This window comes from Artibeus jamaicensis, unplaced genomic scaffold (genome assembly GCF_021234435.1).
Source record: "Artibeus jamaicensis isolate MK-2021 breed Jamaican fruit bat unplaced genomic scaffold, CSHL_Jam_final contig_490, whole genome shotgun sequence".
NCBI lineage: Eukaryota > Metazoa > Chordata > Mammalia > Chiroptera > Phyllostomidae > Artibeus > Artibeus jamaicensis.
Window position 1 is genome coordinate 4,541,854 of NW_026521861.1, and position 20,532 is coordinate 4,562,385.

Sequence of the window (20,532 nt, forward strand, 5' to 3'; positions counted from 1 at the left end):
AGGTCTGAATCAGGAATGTGTGGGTGTGCTGGGGAATCTACTAAATGCTCCACAGCTGTTATCATTAGCCCATGTGTGTGTGCAAGTGTGTATGCAGAGTAGGCATTTGTACAAAGAGAAATGGAGAAGTTTGGCTAGAATAGAGGAGTAAGGAAAGGAACGTGAGGTCCAGATTGGCATAGAGTGCTAGTTCTGGAAGTGTGGGCTGTGTTCTGTAGTCACGTTTCTGTGCAGGCATGTAGTCTCATTGGAATAATACTTCAAGACAACTGTCTGGAAAGAGGTGGAGAATGTATAATGAAGAAGGCTATTTTGTCTAAACAAGTGAAATTAGTGAGCAGATAAGAGGTTTTCAGAGCATGGATTCCAGACTTCAGCCCAAGGAAGTGCAGCCAGTGAAAGCTTTGGTTTCACATAAGTGCCAACTTGAATGCCAGCTTAACCAGTATCTTGAACATGGGCCTGGAGCCTCAATACCCTCATCTAAAATTACTGTACCTCTGATTCTCAGGGAATTGTGGGGGATTTGGCATGATAACAGCTGTGAAACATGTAGTAGAGCCCCTGGCACATAAAATAACACCATCAGTCATAGTCATTGCTATTATCAGGGCATGGGAATGAAACTCAAATGGAGTTAGTGAATGCAAGAGGTTTTTAGATGTGTAATGAAAAGGATTGAATATCGGGCTGGAGGTCAAGAGTGAGGACCACGTTGAGGACTGTTTGCTGACATGGGTTTCACCTGATGACCGAGAATTCAGGTGAGGCAATAACAGAAAGAGGAAAGTCAGGAAGGATCTGATAGAGTCCGGTTTGGCCCTGCTCTGCTTTTTAGGATTTTCTTAGGAAAGGTAAAGATGGGAAAGTTGGTGGTTCAAAAAGCTCAAAATGCAAGTGCTTGAGTCATGGAGGACCGTAAGGGGAAGGGAGAGGTCTAGAGGCGGGTCCATGGTGATGCAACATTATTCTAATTGAGTTCAATCAGATGTTCCTAGAAAAACTGGTATGCAGTGAAGTCCTCCTTATCGAACTGGCACTGTCTGATCATTCATTTGCACATTTCTAGTGGCTTTCTAGTGATGAATCCTCTTTTCCTCTCTGCAGGATTGTGGTCAACCACTCTCTCCTTGACACATCTCTCAGCTTTGATAACTATGTAGAAAAATTGGTGTAATTAGAGATGGTAAAAAAGAACTGGGGTACTAAGCAGGAGAGAATCAGCTGACCCAGAATTGCTCTCTGGTAAAGAGGAAAGTATCTTTACAGTATCTGGTAAAGAGGAAAGTATCTTTACAGAGCCTACTCCTCTAATTACATTTAGTGTGGCATTGTTTCCACCTAAATTATACCAATTATATACCAAGATCCCCTTTGAAATCATTTAATTAATGAGTAGGTAACCCTCTGTGTGTATGGAATTTTAATGAAGTCTTTTATTTTTGTGGACCAACTCTCTCCCCAAAATTAATCACTCCTCTCCCCACAAAGCTTACTCAGGACTGGATGGTGGATTAGAGAAGGTGTGTTATTTAGGGTTCCAGCAACTCACAGTTGTCACTTGTGGAAATTCTAGCACAATCCAGGATAACCAGGGACAGTGAAGCTGCTGCTATTTTCCACCTGAGATTGCTTCTGTCCTTCTAAACTCCAAAGGACACACAACTCAACCATGTTCTTTGGCCCAGAAATAAGGGCAGTGAAAGCTATTACCCCAATTTTAGAAGTGAATGATTTGATAGATTAATTCTGTTCATTAATCAACCCAGAAATATTTATTGAGCATCTGTTATAAGAAAGAAGCTCCAGTGGAGACAAAGATGAATGACTCTAGATAAATCCTTTGTGTATGGGCTCACCAGGAGATAGATAGCTTGTACACCTTGAGGTAGACACAGGGATTGAAAGAAAATAAACTCTTGGGCATTGTCTTAGCCACATTTCATCTGGACTATTTCTGCATCTAATCCTTTAAGTATATATGTCAGTGATTAACAGTCATCTTCTGTAGGGATGCTTGAAAGATAAAGTGTTTTGCTCAAGGTCAGCAGGCTAATTTAGTGGTAGGTTAGGACTAGGAAAAGAAAAAAATCTTCTATTCCTTGCCTAATAGTCTTGCTATCTTGTCCAGACCAACTCTATGTTAAAAGTTAAACAGCAGCACAAGAGCACAGATGATACTCTGTGACCAGAGTCACACAAGGACCAGAGGAGTTTAATAAAAAAGGAGAAAGAGAGAAAGAGAAGGTTTCTTAGGTGTATAGAGCCCAAGAAAGTGCATCTTTAGTAGAGTGAAAAACTCTCAGGAAAAAATCCAGGTGGCAAGGTAAAAAGAAAAAGAAAGCCAGAAGTAATAAATTTTAATTGATTTCCCGCCCTAGAAATCCATATCATGAGAAATGGCTTAGAGAATTCATTTGTTTTGTCCTGTGGTAGGGAGCAGTTTCTTCAGGGGAACTAAAGGGTAGGTGACCTGTCTACAGACAGTCATCTGTATTTATATATGAGGAATCTACTTTCTCCAAGATTCTATATATATCAAACACACACACAAGCCCTGTATTTGACGTTAGTATGTACTTTGAAAAATCATTTCAAACCAAACTTATTGAAAGCCCTAGCTGAGCAGAGCCTTGGGTTGGGTCCCTGAGGGTTCCAGTAATGGGAATGATGGTGGTGGGAATGAACATTTGCTGCCCATTGAGATTCCCAAGATTTGCATGTGCATGATCTCACATGATATGGTTTTGATTATGTTGCTAAAAATACAGGGGTGGGCAAAAGTAGGTTTACAGCATACAACTAAATAATACAATATTAAATAAATAATAATGCAATAATAAACTGTTTCGTGTACTCACAACTGTGAATCTACTTTTTGCCCACCTCTCTACTTTGATTTAAGGAGAGAGGCTAGGAATATCAGACTGTGGATAACAGTGGATTTGGCCATGATAGAAATTATTGCCTAGAAATTCTATTGACACTCAGTAATCAATCAGCCATTTTTTGTCAGGTAACAACTATTGAAAGGTTCTATAAAGTACAAAAAAATGTAAGAATCATTCTCAGACTTAGGACCTTTCCAACTAGTTTTTAAAAAAATCTCACCAACAATATAAGAAAATTAAAAAATTATCAGTAAGTTGTCTAGAGCAGTGTTTCTCAAAGGGTGGCCCTGGCATCAGCAATATCAGCACTACTGGGAACCTAGAATTGCGTATAATCGGTCACCTAAAATATACTATTATTCAGAAAGTTTGGGGGTGGGACAACCTATGTTTTGCAAGCTTTCTAGGCGATTTTCATACAGACAGTGGGAAACCTCTGGTCTAGAAATAATGGGACCATCTGAATTTCTGAGGAAATAGAGCTCAGCATTGCTGGAACAGTCTTTCTGAAAGAGACAGCACCTGATTTGGGAGTCACGTGGTCCTCTACCCTGCCCATTTCTTGAGTTTTCATATTCAGCCGGTGTATGAACCACTTTTCCCGCCAAAAGATACTATAAGTGGGATGGGCACACTGAACCTACTTTATTGGTGATAAGCTTACTAACTTTAGAGGAGTATTTTTAGAAAATGAGCAACTTTTAAATGGAAATTTTATTTTTATTACTAATCAGAAACTATCTGGGTTTTTTCTTTTCCCAATCCAGAACTAAGTGGACCTTGTCAATGTTTGCCACCCCAATGTAATCCGCATGGTCTCTGATGAGGGTCACCCTAATTTCTCTGCTGAATGCTCACTGCCACAGATCCCGTCATGATTTTCAATGTCTGTTCTAAGGGTAGTTAGGAAAAGGAAGAAATGCTTGCATTTAAATTAGTCCTTATTTTGTCTCCTTCTTAGCATTCTGAGTTTCTGTCACTTTTTCAGCTTCTATGAGCTCTAGTCAGAAAAGAAATGAGTGGATATAGTATTGAGAAGATCTAGGAAGCCAAATCCATGTGAAAGATGGATCCTGTGTCAGAGTCAGCTATGCCCTACATAGCTGACTACATAGTTCTTTCTTTTCAGAACTGATCCTGGATGGAGATAGGGGGAGTACATTAATGTCTGGAAGTTGCTAAGGGTTTTTACCTCACTGGTCTTAGTTGGAGTCCAATGAGAAAATAAGCAAAACATCATAGTCCTAACATTAAATATTAAAAAATTTGCATCTGGTATAGGTAAGAAACCACATGGAAGGCAAGACTAGCACACTCCTAAGTGAATATATTAGTATATCGAATAAAACAAAAAAAAAAAGAGAGAGACTTCCACCAAAATGGAGGCATAGGTGGAAGCACTGCACCTTCTCTCACAACTAAGTTTAAAAACAACAAAGTTTGAGCAACAAAAACGCAGCCAAACCACATAAAATTGAACTACACGGAAGTCTGACAACAACAAACCCTTCAGCCAAATGGGTAAGAGGGGCAGAGCCAGCAGCAGAGCGGGGTCGGGCAGGAAAGATCCACTGGACCGACCCAGGTGTGCAACCCAGGTACGCCAGTAGCCATGGTCGGATCCCAGGTGTGGAGAAGCGGGTGGACCCACTGAGGGCTGATTGCATTCACACATTTGCGCAGATAAACCGGTGAAGGAGCTAGCAGTGAGATGGACCGTGCAAGCCCCAGCAGCAGAAGTGGCAGAGGGAACCACCATTTTCCTTCTCTGACCCCACCCTCACATACAGCATCACAAACCAGCGACCTAGGTAGCCCCACCCTGGTGAACATCTAAGGCTCTGTTCCTCATACCTAACAGGCACGGACAGATCAAAACATGGCTCAAGAACAACTCAGAGCCCCAGAGCCAATAAATCTAAGTGATGAAGAAATAGCAAAACTTTCAGATGCACAGTTCAAAACACTGGTGATCAGGATGCTCACAGAACTGGCTGATTTTAGTCACAAATTAGAGCAACATATGAAGGCTAAACTAATTAAAATGAATGGAAATGCACAGGAAACCAAAAGTAATGGAAAGGAAACTGGGACTCAAATCAAGAGCGGGAACCAGAAGGAAGAAAAAAAATGACCAAACAGAAAAATATGAAGAAACAAGAATTCAAAAAAATGAGGAGAGGCTTGGGAGCCTTCTGGACATCTTTAAATGCTCCAACATCCCAATTATAGGGGTACCAGAAGGGGAAGAGGAACAGTCATGAGTGGAAACCTTATTTGAACAAATAATAAAAGAGAACTTCCCCAATCTGGCAAAGGAAATAGACTTCCAGGAAATCCAGGAAGCTCAGAGAGTCCCAAAGGAGTTGGACCCAAGAAGAAACACACCAAGGCACATCATTATTACATTAGCCAAGATTAAAATGAAGGAGAGAATCCTAGAAGCAGCAAGAGATAAGGGGACAGTCACCTACAAAGGAGTTTCCATTAGACTGTCAGCTGATTTCTCAAAAGAGACCTTACAGGCAAGAAGGGGCTGGAAAGAAGTATTCCAAGTCATGAAATCCAAAGACCTACAACCAAGATTGCTCTATCCAGCAAAGCTTTCATTTAGAATGGAAGGGCAGATAAAGTGCTTCTCAGAGAAGATCAAATTCAAGGAGTTCATCATCACCAAGCCCTTATTATATGAAATGTTAAAGGGACTTACCTAAGAAAAAGAAGATAAAAAAGATGAACAGTGAAAGGACAGCAAACTCACAGTTATTAACAACCACACCTAAAACAAAAGCAAATTAAGAGGACAGCTAGATCAGGAGCAGAACCATAGAAATGAAGATCACATGGAGGGTTAGCAACAGGGGAGTGGGAGGAGAAGAAGGGGGGAGAAGGTACAGAAAATAAGTAGCATAGACAGTAGATAGAAAATAGATAGGGGAGGGCAAGAATGGTATGGGAAATATAGAATCTAAAGAACTTGAGACACGTGGTCATAAACTAAAGGGGGGAATGTTGGGGGAGGGGGTATGCAGGGCAGAGGGGAATGAAGGGGGAAATAGAACAACTGTAATGGCATAATTAATAAAATATATATTTTTTAAAAGAAAATATTAGTATATCAATATACAGTCTGGGGAAAGACCTGGGACACACAGTCTAAGAAAACCTGGGATAGAAACCAAAGAAATATAGATGAAAAAAATACACCCACAAAGAATGCAGAAGAGAAGAATCTGGATTAGCCAGCAAGTCCTGACTGGGGGCCTGTTTTTGTGTTCAATCTTGAAATGAGCACTCTGAGATCCTAAACAGACATCACAAAGAGCTGGGAAAAAACACCATGAACATCCCCAGAGACTGAGGGTCAGTTAGGCCATGCACCTGAATGATGCTTGTATCCCCTGCAGCCAGAGCTCTGGGAGATGGCCAAGCCTGAACTTGAAGTTCTGTGCTTACTAATGCTTGAGCGTCCTTTTCTCTATGGGCATTGGAAAGATCTTTCACATTTTTTAAATTTTCACTTTTGTTTTTTGTTATTTTTTAATACTCAAGAGATCTCTCTAGAATGCCCCCTTATTGGTCTTCTCTCTCCTGCCCCTTCCTAAGTCATCTCCAGGTAGGTTAGCTATCATATTTATAGCACTTCTTCAACAGAGAGATGAAAAGTGGTCTTGAATCATATATAGTCATCTATATCACTTCCCCGTGGCTGCTGCAATAAATTACCACAAATTGGTTGGATAAAAGAATGGAAATGTGTTTTCTCACAGTTTTGAGGGCCAGAGTCCTAGGTCAAAATGGTAGCAGGGCTACACTCCTTCTAGTGTACTAGTGAGGATTTGTCCTGTTATTCCGTCTTTTGGTGGCTTCAGGTGTCCCCTGACTTGTAGCCTCAGAAATCCCATCTTTGCCTCTGTCTTCACCTGGTCTTCTCCTCTCTGCATGTCTTTCTTCTTTTTATTTTTTGTTATTTTTAATTAAACTTATTGAGGTGACATTGGTTAATAAAATTATACAGGTTTCAAGTGCACAGTTCTGTAAGAAATCATCTGTATATTGCATTGTGTGTTTATCACCCAAAGTCAGTTCTCCTTTCATCACCATGTGTTTGTCCCCTTTACACTTTTCTACCTCCTCCGCAGCACCCACCTTTCCTTCTGGGAACCACATGCTGTTGTCCATGTCTATGGGTTGTGTTTTTTTGTCTTGTTTGTTCATTTATTTTTTTCAGTTTAATATCTCACATATGAATGAAATCATATGGTTCTTTTTGCCATCTGACTTATTTTGCTTAATGTGATACTCTCAAGATTCAACTACGCTGTTGCGAATGACCATATTTCATCTTTTCTTATGGCTGAGGATTATTTTATTGTGTATATATGGACCACATCTTCTTCATCCAATTATCTACTGAGGGACACTTTTGTTTCCAGATCTTAGCTACAGTGTATAATGCAGCCATGAACATATAGGTACATAAATCTTCACAAATAAATGTTTGAACATTTGGGATATAGATACCCAGAAGGGCTGCTGGGTTACACTGGATTTGGGGCTCACCTTGATAATCCAAGATAAAGGCATCTGGAGATTCTTAATTTACAAATCAAAGACCTTTGTCCAAATCAGTTCTCACTCTTAGGTTTCAGGTCCTATTTGTTTGGGAAGCCACTATTCATTTCAGTACATAATCCTAATCACTCTTTTTTCAATGGTTCTTAAATTTTGGAGACTTTGAACCCCTTTGAAAATCTGATAAAATATATGTAATTTCTTTGTAGATAAAAACAAATGCCAATAAATATATATATTTTTACTTAAAATTTCAGGAGATTCAAACTCCACTATCACCACCAAAGCCTATACATATACTGTCTATTGAGATACTTAGTCTGTATCATTATTGAATGATGACATACAAAATTAACTACAGTTCTTTGTGATCTAGTGTAGAGTAGACCATGATATTGTCTATTTTGTTCTAGATAATACATTGATACATAATTCTGTATTAATGTATTCTGATATCACCTTAAATGTTTGTCTCTCTGACGTGTATGCTTGTATTAATCACATTGTATATTAAAACTCTTAAGCTGCCCTTATTATTGTTGTTGTTGTTATCACTGAGTTTCACCAAGCCCCATTTCTCCTATCTCATATTTATGTAGCTGCCAAGGGGAGGGGTCGGCATTTCTTCCTGTTGTGTCACATGCTGTTGAATTAAACCTGTGTCTCGTTCTGTCAAGTCCTTCTTGGGTCCTGATTCTGCCATCAAGTATATTGACTGTTTCTTCCAGCTTTATGTCATTGGAGAATGTGATTTTCAATAATGACCATTATTTTCATGTCTTCAAGTCATTCATAAAAATGATGAACAAGAAAGAGCAGACGGCAGAACCTCACTGCTTACTACTCACACCCTCCCTCGTGGCTGATTTTAATGCCTTAATTAGGTGCTGTTCAACCACATAGTTTTACTAGTGCCTAGCTCATATTTTTTCATCTTTTTTTCAAGACTGCTGTGGCAGACCGTGTCAGATGCTTGGCTGATAGGTAAATCATGTGCCTCATATTTCCCTCTCCTGTCTGCCCAGTAATCCTTTCACAGAAAGGAATGGGATTAATCTGACATGATGTATTTTATGATCCATGAAATAACTGTAAACTATTTGGAGTAGGCAGAATGCTTGGTTTAGCATCACTAATATCCAGCTACTCAGAGTACTCCAATCAGGGGAGACTTGCTAGGGGAGGTGGCATTTAAATGTAGCAGGGTTTTGATAGGCTGGGTAGAGAAGGAACAGGCATTCATCAAAGTCTCCTGCCACTATTTTTTTTCCTGATGAGCTTTCAATTTAACTCTCATTTCTTCAAACATAGAATTTTTTAAAGAGTAAACTCTTTTGTTAAAGTATTCAAATGGATTGACTCATGACCTCTCCATGAAATGAATTAGAACTAAAAGGTGGAAATACCTTAGTTGAGACCTGGTATGGGTGTCTTGGGTAAGAAGGGCACTGGACATAGAAAAAATGCAAGAGAACAGGGAGAACCAGGGAAGATACATTAAGTTTGCTGTGCTCCACACAGCATTTATTGGGCATATGATCCAGGATATTCAGACTCGTTGTTTCCACTACCCAGTGCTGATGTAAGACTCATACAGAGACCGTATAACTTTATAAAAGTAGGGACCATCAGTCTCCTCCGCAAAGTCTGTTTAATCTTCTTTAGACAAAGCTCTAAAAAGTTTTATTTAATGTTGAACCATTAGAACATTAAAAGTCATTTCTTGAGGTGTATTTTAAGTTGTATGATCTATAGAACAATTCTATTTCTTTCCCTATTTTACCATCTTAACTAGCCCCAAAAATATCCTCGTGTTTCAGATAGCAGAAGGAGATGTCCCCTGAGGAGAGTTACTCTCTCGGTGGCCCTATAAAAGTACTTGAACTTGGGGAGAGGAAAATCCAGGGCTGGGGGCATGATTAAGTCTTGATGAAATGAAAGCCATCCAATTCCTTGAAAGACTTCAGTTGATGTAAGTTCCCAGCATGATTGGTCTCCCCTTTACATCACTGTAATAGATGTCTTGCATTGTAATTACAAGACATGCCACCTGAGTGGAGTATGGATGACCAATCTATTTTTATAGAAATAATTAATTATTCATGTTTATAGGGCTGTCAACTGCTGGGCTTTTAAAAGGTTGATATAGATTATCTAAGACACACACATGGCGTGCTTCTTCACTATACATAAATATGAGCTTCTTTTATGAGACTCCTGTGATTTTTCAGGGAAGGGGCGAAGAGGGTGGTATTCATAGGAATTATGCAATGGGAATGTAAAATGAAACCCTTCTATTCAGTCAAAATTTTGGCATCGGCAGGGTCATACTTTTAATTAGCTAACCCACCTCTGTCCCAACACACATAAATACAATCTACTTTACAGGTAAGGAACCTGGGTCCTCATCAGTGGACATCAGCAAAGAAAACATTGCTTGGAATTAAGGACATACAAGGCTGTATTGCAAGTTATAAACAGCAGTTCTCTTTGGGTGCAGGATTTTGGACTACTGGGCGAATTTTTCCTTCTCCATACTTTTCTATATTTTAAATTTTTCCTATAAAGTACATATATTGCTATTGCAATTTAAAAAGGTTGGTTTTTGAATCCAGTGTGAATGCCATGCATTTGGTTGGTGTTGAATATGCTGTGGACTCTCTACTCCATGGCTTTCAAAGAACATACTTTGGGAGAACTGGTAAAGTCCAGGCTGCAATTCAGTCCTCTATCCACCCTCCGTGTTGGTGCATTAGTGACTGACTGTGAGGCTTTCTCTGTTGTCTTTCCTGTTCCTCTATTAAATGCAGAGTCTTTGGCCACTTCAGTCTCCGCTCTGAATGGCAGCTGGTGAAAGTGGACTACAAATCTATCTTTAGCCGGCACTGCACCAAGGAAGACTATCAGACCTGGCACCTACTTAATCAGGTACACCACATGGGAGGTCAGGTGGGGGGTGGAACGCTGGCTTCTAGGAAGAGGAACTATTGAAAGGCCTGTTGGTCACATCTGGCCCTTCCCATCTGGAGGAGGAAAGCAGTGGATCCTCTAAGGATAATGGTGGACTTGAGGGAAGGGCTGAAGCTCACATACCCAGGTGCAGTAGGGTTAGATGGTATTTTGGGACCATTTCTCACCCTAGGATCCTAATTTACTCATTGAAGTCACTGAGAAGAAGGGGGTAGGATCACAGAAAGAAAGATAACTAGGGGTTTTGGCTCTATCCATGGAGAAATGAGCCCAGACAGCTAGGGGGCCAACCCTCCGATGCTTCAATCATTTTACCTTCCCCTGGGGAGGGTGAAGCCTTTCTCCGACTAGCCTGGAGCAAGGGCCCAAGAGCACTGGGAACAGGACCATGAAGAAAGAGTGAGGGGTGGGGGTGAGGGCTCTACTAATAGCTGTTATTTACTGATACACCACAGAGTCAGGCTTCCGTGTTCTTTAGAACCTTTGGGTCCTTGTCCTTTGTGCCAACTTCTGTTCTTTTTGCCCTTGACTAGGAATAAAGACTTGGGCATGGTTATTTATCATAGAGAAGGAGCTTCAGGTCAACTTCAGTTTTACTCTGAAGATGATGACAAAACATGCCTGAAGTGGAATCCTTTCCACTAAAATTCCAGCTGAAGCCATTTGGGCAATGGCCTGGTGGCCTGTGAGGATGACTAGAGTCTTTGCACCCCTTATGTAGGTGGAGAAGAAACAGGACAAAGTAGACATCACTGGCTACGTTGGGTGGGGGCTGGGGAGAGTGATAGGCCAGCCTTGCATAGTGTTTTTTTGGTGTGCTAGTAAAAGGGTAGCCCTTTTACCCTTGACACTCCCAAATGGTTGCTTGGAAGGAGAGTGCTACAAAATGAGCAAAAGAGAATGAAAAGCCTGACTCTTCTTGTTGAGAAGCTGATATTATGCACCTTCTTTGTGTGTTTCTGCCTCTCTCACTATGGGCTTTCTTTCTAAGGGAGAACCTTGTGTCATGGGAGAAAGGAAAATATTCAAGAAACGGAAGCCAGGAGCTCAGTGTGCCCTGAGCCGAGACTCCTCAGGGACAGTGGTCTCAGAACCCTGTGTCTGTGCCGACTCGGACTTTGAGTGGTGAGTCCCTTGACCTCTCAATGCCAATTTCAACGAGACGTTTATCTGTTTGGTGGTGGGGTGAGAATGAAGATGAGTTAGGGAAAGAACTACTGGTCTGTGGGGCCAACTACTCTAGTTCCTGGGACTGATAAGAACTCTGCACCCATACATGGGACAGAAAGAGGCATTCTCACAGGGAAGGCCACTGTTCTATCAGAGCATCACATCCATGGGGACTTCTTATCTTCAGTGAGCAGCTTGGCAAGTACCAGACAGGTCAGTCTGGGCACTGACAGAGCTCAGAGAGCTGCTGCCTTGAGTAGTAACCTCCAGACAAGTTTGCTCTTCCAGTTGAACTCTTGTCATCACTTTTATGCCTCCCTCCAATGACAACCACAAGGAACAATGTGAAACCTCATGCATTAGCCAATAACTCACAAATTTCCCAGTATGTCCCTTCAGCTCTGTCTTCCCTCTCCTCTAGCAGGAGACATTTGTGTTCATGGATCTGCTCCACACTCATCTCCCCTTGAGTGGAACTTCATGTGGCCAAAGCAGAGCTCTTGCCGAATCACCACTGTTGGAAGGAGTTTTTCAGTTCATCTTCAATCCCCACAGAGTCCAAGTTTTTCCCGCCTCAATAAAGCTCACAGATATCCATTTATTTACTTAAGTCAAAGTCCCAGGAGAGCTTGACTTCCCCCTTTTTCTCACCCAAGTCACCTGCAAGTCTGTGCAAGCCTCTACTTCCAAAATCCATTCTAACTCAAAGTACCTTCACCCACATCTACCACTGTCAGGACCTTTCCAACAGTCTACTGATTGCTTCTCTATTTCCACCCTTCATCATTTAATCTATCCTCCTCACAGTAACCAGAGTAATATTTTAAAGGCCAAAACCAGATCTTATCACTCCTGTCCTGAGAATACTGCCTTCACCCTTAAAATATAACCAAATCTTTTTTCCCTGGCTTGCTTCATGGTAGGTGATTTGGCTTGCTGTTGCCATCATGCCTTAATTTCTTACCGTTCTTCCCTTGTTTACTGTTTTGCAGCCACACTGTGATATCCTGTACTTTAATTAATCCAGGCCTATTCCTAGCAGAGGAAGTGGTATGCATGAGGATGTCTTCAAGATTTCAGCATGGCTGGCATGTTTGGATCACTCATGTCTCAGTAAAAATATCATTTCCTCAGAAACGCTTTTCGAGATCACCTAATCTTACCTGCACCCCAGTGCTCTGTGGACCATTAGTCTGTTTCATCTTATTAGTATTAGTCACTGTGTGGAGCAATCATGTTTCTGATGGTTTTGTTGTTGCCTATCTTCCCCAGTAGGCCATAAGTCCTGTGAGTGCAGGAGTTTTAGTTCTCTCCATAGTGCCTAAGTGGTAGTAAAGCAGCAAATTGTCGTACTGTGTTTCTGAATGCTGTTTTTCTAGGAGAGTCAAAAACCTTCCCAGTTTTGGGAATGGGCACATGTCACTCTGATCCCAGCTAGATGAAGTACTTCTTCACATCTCTGTCAAAAGCTGATGTTTAGTTGACTCATTTTAATAAGCCATTTCAGATTGAGAGACAAAGCTAAGGGCTCAGGTATGAGCCTATAACAATGGAAGGGGCAAAACAATGACAATTACATTGGGGCTTTTCTGATGTTAAGTAACTGAAATGAGTCCAAATGGGCACAGAATGGCTGCCCTTGCCCAGCCAGCAGCCTCACCCCTATTTCATAGTATTTCATCCATCCTGTTTCTTCAACTTGATTTGTGCCAGAAGCCACTTTCTCCTCTGACAGTAACTGTAAGCCAGCCAGATGACTTTGAGTGCCTCCTACCTGCTCCTCATCCCTGGACTCACGCCTTAGAAGAAGAACCAGGGAAGAATCGACCAAATGGGTTGTGCTAAATGAAATTTAAATCTGAGTGTCAGGGTTCACTCTGTGGCAATTTCGACCCTTTGGAAACAAAAGATATTTTCACACTTGGAGAGAATACTTCTCAATTATTAACCACAATTCAGCCAAGTAGTCATAGCAATGTATATAGTAGGCCACTCAGAATTATTGTGCGTGACATATTTATGTCAGCCTAAATATTCAGAATTTGAGCATCGGGCTTCTTTGTGTCCTTCTGCAGACTGACTGCATGGAGCATGCTGTCTTTCCGTATATCACACTACATTTTCTCCTGCATCTCTCTGAGTTGTAATGGTCCCTCACCCATTGTTGGGGAAACTCACAGTTCAGAAAGAACAAGAATTGTAGCATAAATATTTGTTTCAGCGATTCTATTAACATGTACTATTCTGAATAAAAAATGACAGCTCTGATATTCACAGTTTTTGACCCTGAGGTGGGAGGCAAGGGGCTTTCTTCATCTCTTTGATTTCACCTTCTCAGCTATAAAATACAAACACATACCAGAGATCTCATTGGGTCCTAGGGAGGAATAAATGAATTAATATACATCATTAATGCGGATAAGGCATTTATCCTAGCGGTGTAGATATCCATATGGTAGCAGTTGCTGCTGCTGTTGTTAATCTTGTAGCACAGGGTTAAGTGATCCCTGTGGTATTTCTTGCAGGTAAACCAGAGCTCATACATTCAATTAAGCACCATCTTTAAAGTTGTACCTTTGGGTGTTATCTATTCATTCCGATATTGGTGGCACTGCTGAAAATATTTCTAAACCCTTCTTTTGAACTGCTTTCAGAATGCATCCATACGTAAAGTAGCAGGGGACAGGTCGGGGGAGGTCCCTACAAGGTGTTCTGTGGTTCTCACACTTGCACGGGTAGAGGCCATCTGGACCCGACACCTTGTAGTGTTGGCATCTTACTATAGCATTTTAATGAGAAGAAAATAAGCATGTGGAATGTAAGTTACTTGACCAAGGTCACATAACTAGGAGAGAAAGACCTGGGTCCAAATGTAAATTGAGCTAAATCCCATGCTCTCTCCTCTATATCATGCCATTTCTCAAGAAGTCAAGCAAGTCTTTATTATTTGAAATTTACTCTGTGTTTCAGAATGATTAGGGTTCCCAACTTAAGTTATTCTAAAATTAACACTCAACTTTAAATGACCTAGGTTAACTGTCATTGATGAAGTTTAACATGGGATGTTCCATTAACTCTAAAATAGTTATAAATGAAGTAGATTTGCTCATTGGAACTGGAATTTTAATAGGTTATGGTGTTCAAGAAGACTTTGAGGAGATATGTAAGATATTATATGTCCTTCTATAGCCAATCATACCTTATATTAAAAAGAAGATAGAAAGAACACCTAAGTCTGATGTAGGACAAACAGACACATAAGGCTGGATGCCAGGTTACTGGTCATAATCTGAGAACAACAGCAAAAGTATCCCATGGTCTAACAAGTATTCTGTACTATTTTTGAGTATGGAGTAGGTGACTTGATTTCTAAAAGTGCTGGGTTTTATAGTGATTCCACTTTTTATAATGGAACTGAGGGTTTAAAATTGTCTTTTTGTTTTTAAGTAAACTTCAGTAATCATAGCTGTCAGTTAAAAGTATAGTTTTTCCATCAAATATACTTTGCCTGCTTGTCTTTAATGTATACACCAGAAAGTAGTGGATAGCCACAGTGTCATAGCCTTGTCCCCTTCTCAATGGTCCCTCCTACCAGGAAGTGTTATTAGCTAAGGAATCTGAGGCTCCCAGCTCAGTTAGTATAGGTGATAATCATGCATATTCCACCTAGTCGTTTCCCTAAACCGGATCAGGTCTTAGCCATTTGATTGGTCCAGGATACTTTTAGGTCTCAGGGACAGCAGGTAGAGGGTATAATCTAATTCAGTCGGACGGGGTCTGCGGGTGGAGACTGGGCAGGATGATCAAATTCTTGCTTTGGGTGGAAAAGTTAAGCACAGCCTGGATGCAAAAAGGCGGGGTGTTACCCACCTGTGTCCCTCCTCTGCCTGAAGAGGGAAGGTTTGATAGATTTTTTAGAAGTGTGTGTTTGTGGACTACCACTGACTTTTACCCTCCATCCACAGCACGTGTTATTCTTGCATGAATTTTGCATGAATAATAATGTTTTTTACTTAATAGCCTTGTAAACCCCCAGCCTCATGTTTACCCTAGAGAGCCACTTTGCCACAACCTTCTGTTTGGTACTGGTGAGCAGCCAAGAACAAATCCTCCCCGAGGATTTAAGTTTGTCGGAGAACAGTATATAGTCAGAAAAGGTCACATAAGGGGCCAGCTGCAAAGTTGTATCAGGGCTCCTGGGAGTGAGTTGCCCTCTGAGAGGTCTCGATGCTCTTGCTTGGTGAGAAAGCAGCTTGGACCAGAGGTTCCACCTAGGGGTAGAACCTTTTCTTAGTCACTCCACTAACTGTTTAAGTAGCAATAACTCTTGCTGAGCACCTACTATGTGCTAAGTTCTTTAGATGGATTAAGTTAATTTTCTCAACAAGTGCTAGAACAAGAGCCTGTGATTATGGACATTTTATAGATGAAGAAATGTGGACACAGGAGGTGAAGTAAAGCACTCAAATTAATAACATTATGATTGCAGATTCCTAAGTCTTACTATGCCTTAGTGTCTGCCATGGTCAGTAGGTTCCAGATCCACAGAGCTAGTTTACAAAGTGCTAATATAGAAGATAGAGCAGAAGAGATCTGGGGAACCACAGCATATCAGTTCAGACATCTGAAACCCATCCAGCCTTTCCTATTCTGCATATGGAGCACAGTCAGGCATTTTTTTCTATAGCGTAGGCATTATGGAAAAGTCAAAGATGTGTAAGCCAGAGTTATTGAACTCAAAAAAGTATAAGAGCAAATAATAAAGAGTGCACTTAGATGCTGAATTCATGACCCAGATATGTGTTATTCAGTAGAGTAGCCACTAGTAACTTGTGGTTATTTGCATTAAAATTAAATCAGATTAAACATTCAGCTCTTCACTTGCACTAGCCATATTTCAAGTGTTCTTTTGTGACATGAAGCCAGTGGCTACCATATTACATATAGCATAGATATAAAGCACTTCCGTTATCACAGAAAGTTCCAGGGGACATTACTGATCCTACCCGTAAGTGCTAGAAAAGGTCAGAGCAAAGGGATCACCAAAGACTGGAATAATGACGAAAGGCTTCCTGCAGGAGGCAGTGATGGAGCTGTGTGAGCTTCCTGCTGAGTAAGTACAAGGAAAATGGGCATCATTTCAAGGAAAGCAGATATATGAGGGTATTCTTGATGACCAGAGGAATAAGGGCAGATGAGTAGCATGGGGTTGGATTAGGAGAAAGATTGCGGCACCATTGTTGGTTTTTTTCAACAGTTTCTGAAATGATTTGCATGTAGTTATCTTTATAGCTGTATTTAGGCTTATGCCTTAGCTAAGTGATGATGATGTTATTATTCCACTGTTTTTGTTGTGGTTCTTCTGTTTGTTGACTGTACATTCTGTGCCTCCTCAAAAAAAACTCTCCCTGTTTGATTCCAACCCCAGCATGTTGTGCTGTCTCCTAAAGTGGGAGAGAAGCACCCGTGGAACACAATCTTGGAATCTAAACTGCCAAATGGGAGAATGGAGAACCCGGGGGTCAGCGGGACTATGATGGGGCTTGGCAGATTCTGAGAAGAGCAGAGGCCCTGCAGCTGGGCCAGCAGATGAACTCTTGGCTGGTTCCAAGGGTCTCAGAGTGTCATTCTTGGGAATGAAATTGGTGCCCCTTGGGATCGTTCAAATGCTGAACCAGGGGTCAAGAATTTTGATTGTCACCTCTGTCTGCCATTATCAGTTATCAGTTATGTACAATCTTTAACAAGTCATTTCTTCTATTTTTGCTTCTCTTTTCTAATTCATCAACTGAGGGGATAGACCCCAAGGCATACAAGTGTCCCTTCCTCTTCTGACAGGCAGAGAGAGACCTTTGATTCGGAAGATGTAATTTCTTCTTTAGGTGTCTAAGACTTCTCCCTGAATCTCAGGGTGGGATTTGGACATCCAGGTTCCAAGAAAGGGACAAGTTTTCCCCTAAACTTTCAGAAGCACTAAACCCTCTAATGAAACACACAGAGGTGGCATTTCTGGAAGGAAACTGCCTGTGTGTCGGCAGAACCTGTGGCAGCCTACTTCCCCAGGGCAACACAAACTTCCTGCTACATTTGCTCTAAAATTCACAATTCAACAGAAGAACACCTTTCCCCAGGAAGCTGGAGCAGCAGCTGAAACTGCTTGTTTGTCTAAATCAGGCGAACTCCAGAGCTGGGAGGAGGGTTGGACAGTATGAGAGATTTTAATATACATTTAGCAGAAGTTAATGAAGAAATCCACAGCTTGGGGGCAGCCAGTGATGTTTCCATTAATGCTATTAAATATTAATGGGGTGCTTTTTCTCTTTGGGGCAAAGCAGCATGCTTGATGCCCCTTTTTAATTACTTATGTGACTAACAGGTAGCAGAGCTGAACAGAATGGCTAAAAATGGTTACATTCATCAAAGAGCATTAAGGCATTTCTCTCCTTCCCAAAGCTGCTTAGGAAGACCCCACCCTTCCTTCAAACATGACTGAATTTCTTAAAGTTAGCAAGACATTCAGCAGATTTACCTTATAAAAACCATTTGGGCAATTTTCTAGAAGTAAGGTAGGCACACCACAAGCTAAATGTTTCTACAGATAAACAATGCTTAGAAATCAGATATTCGGTTGTGTGCTGGTAAATATTTAACTACCAGCTTTCTGGGAACAAGCAAATAAGTAAGCCCTGATTAGTAGCATTTGCTGATTGTTATAAATATTCCTGCCATGGTTGATTCCAAGCCACTGGCATGACATCAGTGAATGCAGAATTGGGCAGAGATGTGTAATAGCACAGAATCATACAGTATCATTTCCTGTATGCAGGTACTTAGATGTAAATAACCTCAAGAGCATAAATAATAGAAAAATACATAATAACATTTATATACTATATATTATATAACAATAACATGAGGTAACATAATGAAGAAGTTCTGTGTTTTGAATAGTTATTACCTTTCCAATATAATTTATTTAATTGAAATTTTATATTACTTAAGTTTTAATAATGACTTTGTTTACTAGCCATTGAATAGCTTGCAAAATCCCTGGGATTTCAAGCTGGCTTTTCACGGATTGTTACAAACTGGTACCCCACAGAGTCCCTATCAGTTCTCAGGCTGGGAGTTCTCCAGCCCTGGATTAGAAGGCATGACAAAAGACTTACCTGACAGATACTTACTTTCTCCTTTTCTTTCAGTTGCATTTAAACATGGTCATATCAAAGCTGGTATTGAATTCCATCTTTCCACATAGCAATTTGAAACAACGGGCTCACTCCACAGGCATCTGTTGAGCACTTGGTGTACTCTCTGTGGTCCACACGGGAAGGTCAACTGTGGGCCCACAGTCACCATGCAGACCAAGTGCAGTGGCATAATGTAGTGCAATCATTTTTACATGTAATTGGAGTGTCCGTTCACCCAGTAAATGTTTATTCAGTGTCCTAGGGTTTGCTTCAGACTCACATTGGCAAACAAAACCAACAGAGGTCTCTGGTCCTTTATAGCCTCAATGTTTCTAACATACTATGGCCATGAAAATTTTGTCTGGGAATCATGGATGGTCTCATCTGACCTAGACATAGAAGAAAGATACATGGGAAACTGCCAAACACAGAAAAGGGTAGAGTGCTTCAGGCCCAGGGGGTAATCTTTAACAAAGACAGAGAGGGATGAAAAGTTGGCCTGAGTGTTCAGACAGAGTTTGGTGTGGGGGAAGGTGGTGAGAAGGAAGGATGGGGTCAAACTGGGAGATAGTTTATATAATCTCATTAACTGGTTGGTACTTCTTAACTGTACTGCTTCATACTGAATTATACTGTTCTTTTGTTGGATTTGAGGCATGTTGTATCACTCTCTTCAAAAGACTAAAAACCCCTTAAGGATAGGGATTATCCTACTTCTTCTGCAGGACAGGTCATGTATTGAGTGATAAAGAAATGTGGCATTAAACTTCTATTCCTATCTCCCTTTCACCCCTATCCTACTTACACACATAGAAAATTGGCCTCTAATTTCATTGGACTTTAATTAAATCTTGGCTCAAAGAATATGGGAGCAGAAAAAGGAAAGAGGAGTGGGCCCAGACAGAATGACTTCTCTTGCTGTTTATATTTTATTAACACTCAGTGGATCAGATACCCAGAGTGTTCTGCCTGGTCTGTGGGTTTCAGGAAACCCCTGGATGCTTAAACCGAGAAGCAGGAGTTTTCCTGCCAAACAAAGTCACCCTCGATGACCTCTAATTGGTAACAAGAGCAGTAATAACTTATTGCTCTTTTTATATCCTGACAAATACTTAACTGGGAGGCTATGAAACTCTAAGTAAGGAAATATTAACATTTCACATGGGGCCCTCCTCTTTCGTACTGTTTATTATTTTCTTATTGTGGAATGGGGCAGAAATGAGAAGGGAGTCATACCCGGCTTTATTTCTTAGTTTTGTTATGGCTAGTGTGTTATGAAATCGTGGACAAGAACTACACTTTAGGGGTGCTTTTTGTTTTCTGGTTTTGGTTTGTTTTGTTTTTGTTGTTGTCTAGGATAAGAGGGAACCTATCTTATATGTAGTTGGGAAAAATTTGAATGGCTATATATGAATGCAGATGGCTATATGTAAAATGCTTGAGAAATAAATGGCAGGGAAAAGAAAAATAAAATCTATGAAATCAATTTGTGAAGAACGCATGTGGAATCTTAACATGGAAATAAATCCTTTTTTAAATTTTATTTATTTATCTTTTAGAAGGGAAAGGAAGAAGAGAGGAGAGAGGGAGAGAAATATCATAATGCATGGTTGCCTCTCATGCATCCCCTTCTGGGAACTGGCCTGCAACCCAGGCATGTGCCCTGACTGGGAATAGAACTGTAATCATCTGGTTTGCAGGCCCACGCTCAATCCACTGAGCTACACCAGCCAGGG

The 20,532-nt window shown here is 40.8% G+C and overlaps 1 protein-coding gene across 1 annotated transcript in view; it reads left to right on the forward strand.

The window, feature by feature from the left end:
• Positions 1 to 20,532, forward strand: part of SORCS3 (sortilin related VPS10 domain containing receptor 3) — a 559,312-nt gene that overhangs the window by 501,366 nt on the left and 37,414 nt on the right. The window contains exons 15-16 of the mRNA XM_037159520.2: positions 10,277 to 10,394; positions 11,428 to 11,561. Coding sequence (XP_037015415.2) covers positions 10,277 to 10,394; positions 11,428 to 11,561 — 252 coding nt within the window. The remainder of the gene's footprint in view (positions 1 to 10,276; positions 10,395 to 11,427; positions 11,562 to 20,532) is intronic.